The sequence below is a fragment of the Mustelus asterias genome, chromosome 3, assembly GCF_964213995.1.
Source record: "Mustelus asterias chromosome 3, sMusAst1.hap1.1, whole genome shotgun sequence".
Lineage (NCBI taxonomy): Eukaryota > Metazoa > Chordata > Chondrichthyes > Carcharhiniformes > Triakidae > Mustelus > Mustelus asterias.
The window spans coordinates 128,018,292-128,027,776 of record NC_135803.1 but is presented as its reverse complement, the minus strand read 5'-3'; the positions used below and the strand labels follow the sequence as shown (position 1 = coordinate 128,027,776).

General features: G+C 40.4%; 1 protein-coding gene across 1 annotated transcript; it reads right to left on the bottom strand.

Moving 5' to 3' along the window:
- Positions 1–5,127: 5,127 nt before the first annotated feature.
- Positions 5,128–8,530, bottom strand: hesx1 (HESX homeobox 1). Its single transcript, XM_078210158.1, has 4 exons — positions 8,350–8,530; positions 7,894–8,081; positions 6,631–6,732; positions 5,128–6,518 (listed from the first exon to the last, which is right to left on the bottom strand). Exons 1-4 carry the CDS (start codon positions 8,528–8,530, stop codon positions 6,396–6,398), a joined length of 594 nt encoding a protein of 197 aa, XP_078066284.1. The 3' UTR covers positions 5,128–6,395.
- Between the last annotated feature and the right edge of the window lie 955 nt (positions 8,531–9,485).

Sequence of the window (9,485 nt, the reverse complement as noted above, 5' to 3'; positions counted from 1 at the left end):
GAATTAGTGGGTGGATATGGGGATAGGACCTGGGTGGGATTGTGGTCAGTGCAGACTCGATGGGCCGAATGGCCTCCTTCTGCACTGTAGGGTTTCTATGATTCTATGAAACAGAAAATGCTGGAAATTCTGAGCAGGTCAGGCAGCATCCGTGGATAGAAAAACAATGTTTTAGGTAAATCGCCTTTCATCAGAATTGAAAAATGCTAAAGATGGTTTTGAAGTAGAAAGGAAGACGGTGGGGGTGAGGGGCAGGAAAGAATAATGAAAAAGGAAAGTCTATAATATCACTTAATGAAAACTTTTAGCAGCTTTCTCAGCCTTACATTTCCTTTGTCCTATTACAGTGTTCCCCCCGCCCACCCTCATAGTATAAATCTTGTCTGATTTTCTATGCTTTCAGCCCTGACGATGGATCATCCTGACTCGAAACATTGGCTCTAGTCTTCTCCACAGATGCTGTCAGACCTGCCGAGATTCTCCAGCATTTTCTGTTTTTTGTTTCCGATTCCAGCATCCGTAGTATTTTGCCTTTATCCAAGGTCTATAATAGGGTGGAAGGCAACAGCAATAAAGTGATGGAAAAGATGATGGTACAAGGCAAAAGGACAAGTTTAAGAGAAACAGAAAGATGAATTTCGTGAATGTGAGACTGGGAATAGCAGATTTAAAACAGCACTTCAGTCTTCCGGACCTAACACCAACAATCTTAGATCATAATCACTGCCCTCAGTTTTCCCAGACAGCAACTGTTGGTAATCCTTTATGCCATTTAATCTCTCTTGCCTTCCACTTTATTATCATTAACTTTATCTTAAAACCTGTATATTATTAACATTTTCCAGTTCTGATGAAAGATCATTGATTAGAAACATTAACACTTGTTTTCTCTTTACACAAAAGGTCGAGTTTCTCCAGCGTTTTCTGTTTTCATCTCTGGTTTCTAGCATCCAGTGTTTTGCTTTTGTTATGTGGTTTAGTCCCTGCTGTTGAAACAATTCCCGTGTTAATTTCTTTGTGAAGGTTGCCTTAGCAGGAACAAATTGGTCCCACTGGGTCATTTGTCTGATAATGAAAAAGTTAAAGAGGTATTAGCCCTTGACTAGATTAGGCTGAATTCCTATTGTGAACTATGTAGTCAGTATTTAGATGGACAATGCACTGGATTTACTTGCAGTTGTTTCAGTTTGTTGTGGTGATGATATGTGCCTTCAGGACAAATGTTAAATGGGTTAAGTAACCATTACCACCCTCAGTGCTCAGGAAACTCTCTGGAAACTGAATTTATTCCATACTGGTTAAATGGATATTGTAATAAATCAGAGACTGGCAAGATTGTGCACTGATCATGAACCAGCATATGCACAAATGAAGGCTGCAAGTTTTTATGTCTATTTGTAATTAATGAACAAGTAGCTTTAATATGTAGGATAGTTATATCCTATTACCGGCTTTCATTCTACAACTATTGACCCACTATTGAGCTGCCTGATATTAAAATATGGATGGGTATTCTGCAGTAACTTTCCAAATTTTTCCACCATCTGCAATGCAGAAGTGAGGAGCAAGGTGGAATTCTCTCCATTTGCCTGGATTGGTGCAGCTCTTATAACACTCAATAAGCTCTACAGCATCTAGGATAAATCGACCCTCTTGATTGGCACCCCTTAAGCAATCATTCCTTCCCCTGCCAGTGCACTGTGTTCACAGTGTGTACCCTCTAGAAGAGCTCTTCAACAGCATGTTCTTGAATCTAAACCCATCTCCTCCAACACCGAGAAGAACAAGGGTAGCAGATGTATAAAAACAAAGCCACCTGCAAGCTGCTCTCCAGGTCACACATCATCTTGATTTGGAAACATATGGCCATCACTGGGTCAAAATCCTGGCACTTCTTACCTAACCTCACGCTGGGATGACCCTCACAGCACAGGCTGCAAGGGCTCAAAGCAACAGCTCATCGCTACCTTGTCGGGGGAAAAGCTTAGGTAATAAAAGCAGACCTTGCCACAACACCTAGATTCCATGAGCAAATAAAATAAAGTTCTTGCCACTTAATATTTGTATGAATAGTGTTGCCCTATACCTCACTCAACATGCTGATTTCATTCTTTTACCCAGTTTCCTATTCAGAATTATAAAATAATCCACCACAGAGGCAGCTATTAGGCACATTGTGCCTATGCAGGGGTCTTTGGTGAAGCTATCCCAATTAACTCACTTGTTCTTTTCTCCCCCATAGCCCTCTAATTGTTTTTCCCATTCAACTATTTATCAATTTCCCTTTTGAATATTACTACTGAATCCGTGAAAGGCTTCCACAGCCCATTCAAGCAATGAATTTCAAATGACAACTCAAAAAAAATTCCATTTTGCCTCTAGTTATTTTCCCCTAAAATCCAAGTCCTTCTATCACTAGAAACAATTTCTCCTTATTTGCTCTTATCAAAACAATTCATAAACAGGCCATCAAATATCCTCTAACCATAAGATTCTTTAGCTTCTCCACATTCCTAGTCCAATTCCAGTAAAATTATCTTGCACCCTCTCCAACATCTTGAAATCCTTCCTAAATTGTGGCTTTCACCCTCCATCCACCTTATGGGTGATGAGGCCAGATATGATTCCCACGGTTACATCAGCTGACTCATAGTCAAAGCAGATCAAAATATTGATTACATTCCCTCGGCAAGTAAATGACAAAGGACAGTCCACGGGTGGGTGATGTGAGCTAACATCTAGGGGGCTGTGATCAAGAACAAGGGAGTGAGTGGCAGCCAGTGTCATATTCTGCTGCCCTCCAAGCTCTTGGACAGACACAATGAACGAGATGCAGACACACACACAGTTCTTGCTGCATACCACCATTTTCAAAAACTTCTAAGAAACCCATCCTGGATCATATTTAGTCACCTTCCTTACTTGGGTCCAAAGTTCAACTGTGAAGCAACATGGGACATTTTATGTTACATGTGTTTTATAAATGCCAAATTGCTGTTGAGGGATCCCAGATATGCACGTATAATCCCTGCCATTTTTCAAAGGTAGAGATTTGCGTCTGTTGCAGAAGAAAGTAAACAGTTTGACAGGTGAAAAAGATTTGGGGTACAGCATATTGCATGACCTATGTTGCAAAAGATGATAGAAATAAAGTTTTCACTTTTGGAATTACAGTATTAGGGGAAGATGTTGGTGTAGTGGTAATGTCAACCGACTAGTAATGCGGAAGCTAAGGCAATAGAGAACATAGGTTCAAATACCACCATGGTAGCCGGTGGAATTCAAATCAATCTGGAACATAAAGCTAGTCCCAGTAATGGTGACCATGAAACTAGCATCCATTGTTGTAAAGACCCATGTGGTTCACTAATGTGCTGTGGGGAAGGAAATCTGCCATCTGTACCAACTCTGGTCTCTATATGACTCCAGATCCACTCTTGGGTGACTGTGTGGAGTTGGCACGATGCACTTAAATGTCCAAAGATGTGTGGGTTAGGTGGATTAGCCATGGTAAAATGCACAGGATTACAGGGATAGGGCAGAGGGGAAGTGCCAGGGTGGGATGCAGTGCAGACTCAACGAGCTGAATGGCCTCTTTCTGCACTGTGGGGATTGTATGATCAGTGTGGTTGTGCGCAATGCAATCCAAAGAGAGGGTATGTTTATTATGAGTATTATCATTTAGGTGGGGCACAGATATTGCTAAAATAAAAGCAAATTACTGCAGATGCTGGAATCTGAAACCAAGAGAAAATGCTGGAAAATCTCAGCAGGTCCGGCAGCATCTGTAAGGAGAGAAAAGAGCTAACATTGTGAGTCCAGATGACCCTTTGTCAAAGCAGATATTGCTAACCTATTTGAAAAGTGTCCTTTCCACCACTGCTCTAAGGCACCATTAACTGTTGCCCTAGCAGTTCGCAGTTAACTTGCGGCATCAAATAATCTGGTTGCCCATGACTATCTGGACTTGGTATCATTTGTGTAAAGAGTTAGATGATATTTGGGGAAACAGCAGTGCCCTCTGATCTTTACCAGCGGTAAGTAAAATGTCTTCTGTATATTACCAACTTGAATATAGAAATACATACTAAACCTTAGAGAGTACCCATATAACGTTGGGTTAGTGACTTGGGATCAAAAAATGGGCTTTAAAGGAGACTTAAAAATCTATTCCAATGATGGTAAGGATTTAATCAACTGCAGAGAGGGATGGATAGGATGTATGGTTTGAAACAGAGTTGATCAGCATGCCAATGAATAAGGCTTGAAAGAACACTTTGAAAAGGATGAAATTGTGACCAAAAACAGTTCAAATTTATGGAAGAGGCCAAAAAGGATAGCTTCTTTCTCTCCAATACTTAATGGATGCTGACTTTGACATCCACAACTTGGCAGTTTGACAGCAAGTGGAGCTACTTTCTCCCTACCCTGAAACCAGCATGCTAGGTTAGTTACAGGAGTGCCACCTGGCCAACATTATTTTATTTTGAGCAAGTAGCCATTCTACAAGTGATGAGTCTGCAATGTGTATAGCATCATTGAGCCTAATCCTATATTCACTCAACATTCAAATAGGTAGACTCTGTAGTTGGAGTATTTAGATAGCAATGCAGGAACTCCAGATGATTCCTTCTCCCTCAATCCCCAACATCTCAGAACACAAAAAGTCAATTATAGTATCCAACCAAAAAAAGTCAGCACACATTGGGAATCAATACTAGGTCCTTCAGGTGTACATGGCTTCAAAGGACACAGCCAGATTCTATCATTCACTACAATCAATGGGGAACAATCAATCCGATTCTTACAACCTACATTTCAGGCATAGTATTTTTGGGCATGTGGAAAGAAGTGACTTACATTTATGGAAAGAATTGCTGGAAAGCCATCACTGACACTTTTAAATGATTTGTTTAGCAGATATTCTCTAGATAGTTTCTCAGCATAGATGCAAACTGATGGCTTAACATTCCTAGAATGTACTGCAAAATCCCATAATAGTGTTACAAGGTTGTTCCAAAGCTCAGTAGAACGAGGTAACTACTCCCATTTGCTTGTGTCTCCACAAATTTTATACAAGGTATACTAGCTCCCTAAATGGAAATTAATCTGACCACTGCTGGTACTGAGATGCAACCTTTATTTTAAATATGCACAAAAGTAGTACAGTCTTTCATACAGATGTTTTGACAGGCAATACTTGGTTTACAAACACAATTATACAGACCAAGGCAGGAAATCTTTCAAACATATATTTGATAAAGTATTTGCACCATCTAAGACTTTTGCAAGTGCAACGTGGTACACTACTTACCATTTTTGATAATGCAAGTCATGTAGCTGCACATTCTTATCCAAAAATAAAATTCTACTGTTCCAAACTATCTTGAAAGTACAATTAAAATACTAAAATCCGAAATGCTACAAAACAAATCATTTTTACTATTTACTCAGTGGTTGCAAAGTATCAAGCAGATTTTTCATACAATATAATACACTTGTCAATTGTCGAGTTGTATATTTATCATACACTACCCTCCTGTGAATAGTAGATTAAACTTTTAAATATTAGCAGCTATTTATAAATCCTGCAGACATTTCCACAACATGGCACTAGTACAGGTACACTTATTAGCAATATGATTATTAAAGGACTTACATTTATATAGCACCATTCACAACCTCAGAACATTTCAGCCAGCGTAGTCACTTATATCGTAGGGAAATATGACAACCAATGTGCACACAGCAAGGCCCACAATGAACACTTAAAATTACAAAATTAATCTCATTTCCTTTGTTGAAGCAGTCAACTCCTTGCTAGACACCAACTGGCAGACTTCTAAAGTTTATTTATTAATTAGTGTCACAAGTACGCTTACATTAACATTGCAATGAAGTTACTGTGAAAATCCCCTGGGGGCCACATTCCAGGGCTTGTCTGGGTACACTGAAGGAGAATTTAGCACGGCCAATTCACCTAATCAGCACGTCTTTCAGACTGTGGGGGGAAACTGGAGCACCCGGAGGAAACCCACGCAGACACAGGGAGAATGTGCCGACTCTGCATAGACAGTGACCCAAGCTGGGAATCGAACTCAGGTCCCTGACACAGGGATATTATACATATGAAGCATCACAAAAGCTTAATTTCACTCCCATCAGTAGCCATCACAAGTCTTTCCAGCAGGAATCAATGAACTGCAGTCACGCAAGATTTACAGTCAATTATTCCCTTCCCTACCCAGGAATGTTGAACCGTTTCACCCTTACTGCTGTCCCAGTTATAATCACAGACTCAGCCCAAGGCGGCTGCAGCCACCTTGGTCCATAAAGGTTTTAGCTACAAAATAGTGCATCAAGAAACGGTCAAAGAATTTTCGATGATCAAGTTCCTACAGCTGTGAGCCAACTTTCTGCTTTTGTCCACTTGAACTCATGAGTGCATTTTTCACCATCAGAAACTGAGATTCACGACGGGATCTTTTCAGCTTTGCTCGGCGATTCTGGAACCAGATCTGAAATATCAAAATGAAAGCTTTTTAAAATTTTAGCAACAGAGTGCAAGCAATATTAAAAAAGTTTACTTGTTTATTGAGTCTATTAATCTTGTATTTTTCAGATCATTACCTGAATTCGGTCTTCATCTAGAGCCAGTTTCTGAGCAAGTTCTTCACGAACGTCAATCCCTGGGTAACAATTCAGCTGAAATTCTTCTTCTAATACTTCAATCTGAGAAAATGATTCAGATAAAATCCATCAATTCAGATCTACATTTAATATGGAGTTCAATCAGTATTTATTTTTAATAACAAGCAGGTAGTTAGAAGAGATTCTCTGTCACATTCTTGAAACAGGGGCTGTAGATTCCTTACAATAATTAAAGGAATAACAATTAAAATATATGGAGTACAAACTGGAGAAAAGGATTAGGCTAGGTGGTACTATAAGACCACAAGACACAGGAGTAGAATTAGCCCACTGGGCCCATCAAGTCTGTTCCGCCATTCAATCATGCTTGATATTTTTCTCATCCCCATTACCCCTAATCCCCTTATCAACCAAGAACCTATCTCTGTCTTAAAGACACTCAATGACCTGGCCTCCACAGCCTTCTGCAGCAAAGAGTTCCACAGATTCACCACTCTCTGGCTGAAGAAATTCCTCCTCACCTCTGTTTTAAAAGATTGTCCCTTTAGCCTGAGGTGTTGCTCTCTGGTTCTAGTTTTTCCTACTAGTGGAAACACCCTCTCCATGTCCACTCTATCCAGGCCTCGCAGTATTCTGAAAGTTTCAATAAGATCCCCCCCTCATTCTTCTAAACTCCAACTAGTACAGACCCAGAGTCCTCAACCGTTCCTCATACAACCATAGCTAAGTAGCCAGTTTCTGGACTGCAACATTCTATAAAGTTGTGTTTTGGTCTCCCCCCCTCCCCCCGCAGTGGTGCAACTCCCCCCGAGCTGAAAAATAATTCCTTTAGTTTTGCAGGTGAAAAGAAAATCCAGATTATAGTTAACTTTTTAAAATCTGTCCTGGTCTATGCATAATAGTCACTACCGCTCAGTTCTCTTCAAGCTATTTATAATAATTTGGAGTAACTTTTCATTCAAAATTAAAATGTTCGAAGTGGACATCAAACATGATGATATTTTGGTTATTTACAATTCACGACTATTAAATTCTGCAACAGAATTGCCGAGACGACTAAATGCAAATACCAGAATTTGCAATTATGCAGATCAAAGAGACTTTCCAAAAAGCAAGTAATAATTTTGAAGAACGGTCTCAGACACACTCATCTTGTATAAATGCATGTTGCATGTCTAAGAAAAACTGATTGAAGCTGCAGCATTTCCGCGGTGTGTGTTATTTTAGGAACTCTCCACTGACCTGATTCCTGCTGAAAGCAGTCCTGGCTCTTCTACCTCGGAACCAGCAGCAGTTCGGCCGATCAGAGAAGCGGTCTTCGCTCTGTCCAGTTGACTCGGGAGAACACATCTCCCGGTCCCTCCCCTTGCCTTCCTTTACTGTAAGTGACGGATCACAGAATCTCCCGGAGGACTCTGAACGCGAGCTCCCTGGAAAAGCCAAGAGAAGATAAGCATGTTCAGTGTTTCCAAAGAACCTTAGTAAGATTGTTACATTAAAAGTGGGTTGCTCCCATGGCCTTGTATTTTCCCCGTGTCTATTTGTACAAGACTCAAATATTGCATCCAGAGCGGAGTAAAAGAGACCATTGCAGAAATCTAGCGCATTATGCATTAGAGAGAGGTAGGCACAAAACACATTTATCCTACAGATTTGCATAGACAGATGAGTGTGGTCGCCTCTCTGTACACACTTTACCTGTAACGTTCAGTATATCAGCCCACGGTCGGTGGGGGGTTATAATACGAGCCGTCTCCTCACCCCTGTCCAGCCCCAGAATGCTTTCGATAGTGAAGGAGCATTTTGAAGCTTTCCTCGTTGGCGCCTTCGAAGTTTCTGCCAGTTGAAAGCGGCCTTTCCCACCACCAACACTAGCCATGACCCTCTCGCCACTTTCCAGTCCCAATTCGGCCCAGCCCTGCCCTCTCCTTCCACATATTAGTAGAGATTTTCGACGTCACTAATTAAAACTGTGCAGTTAAAAAAGTTTTTAACATCTGAATGGAGACCCCCTCCCCCCGGAAGAATGAGGCGATAATTGTTTATTTGTTGCCAAGCAATTAGTACCTAATAGGAGCAACGAGGGGGCCACCCAGAGGGAGGAGGCAGTGTTATCTCCCCAAACCAGCTAACATAAACTTTCTTTCAAATCCGGAAAAGCTACATGATAGCAGTTTACTTATTTCAAAGCAAAACCAAGAAAGGGAATCAATTTTCAGTTTTGATTGCAAAATAGCAAGGAGAAGGATGAAGCACCTCTTCATCCAAAGGGATAATCTCATTTAGGTGAATGTCTTTCACCGGAGCAAAGTAAGCTCTTAATACTATTAGGATAATCCTGATGAATATTCTGATATTTTTTATATGCATATGCAGTGTTGCATTCGAAATGACTGGAAAACAATAGTACAGGCAAAAGTCACGGTGCAGCGGGTTGCAAATGTTGTTAAAAACTCAGTGCGATTGTTTCTCATTTACTTGGATGAATTAATTTGAACAATCGCCGTCTGATTTTAAATACATAACCATAGTGTTTATTTATTCCGTTGAAATATTAAGTGATTCAGGGACACTTTTACTCCAGCATTTTTTATAATCTTTTCCCGAATTAACTTTTTTCTACTGTTTAGGAAATTAAATGAACGGCGTAATTTAGCAAAGCTTAAATCAGGGAAACAAATTATAGATTTTAAAGCAGATGCCAAGAGACTTGCCTGTGGTTTTCGTTTCCTCAATGGTTCAAAACTAAACCGCTCCGTTTTCGATCCCCTAGACCCAGTGTAAACGTTATAGAAACAAGAAGCAGGAGTAGGCCATTGGGCCCTTCGAGCCTG

Excerpts from the sequence above, each read along its gene's own strand:
- hesx1 (XM_078210158.1), bottom strand. The coding sequence starts at position 8,530 with ATGGCTAGTGTTGGTGGTGGGAAAGGCCGCTTTCAACTGGCAGAAACT. Across the intron at positions 8,082-8,349 it reads TGATATACTGAACGTTACAG|GGAGCTCGCGTTCAGAGTCC; the intron begins GTAAAGTGTGTA and ends TGGCTTTTCCAG. Across the intron at positions 6,519-6,630 it reads TAGATGAAGACCGAATTCAG|ATCTGGTTCCAGAATCGCCG; the intron begins GTAATGATCTGA and ends TTGATATTTCAG.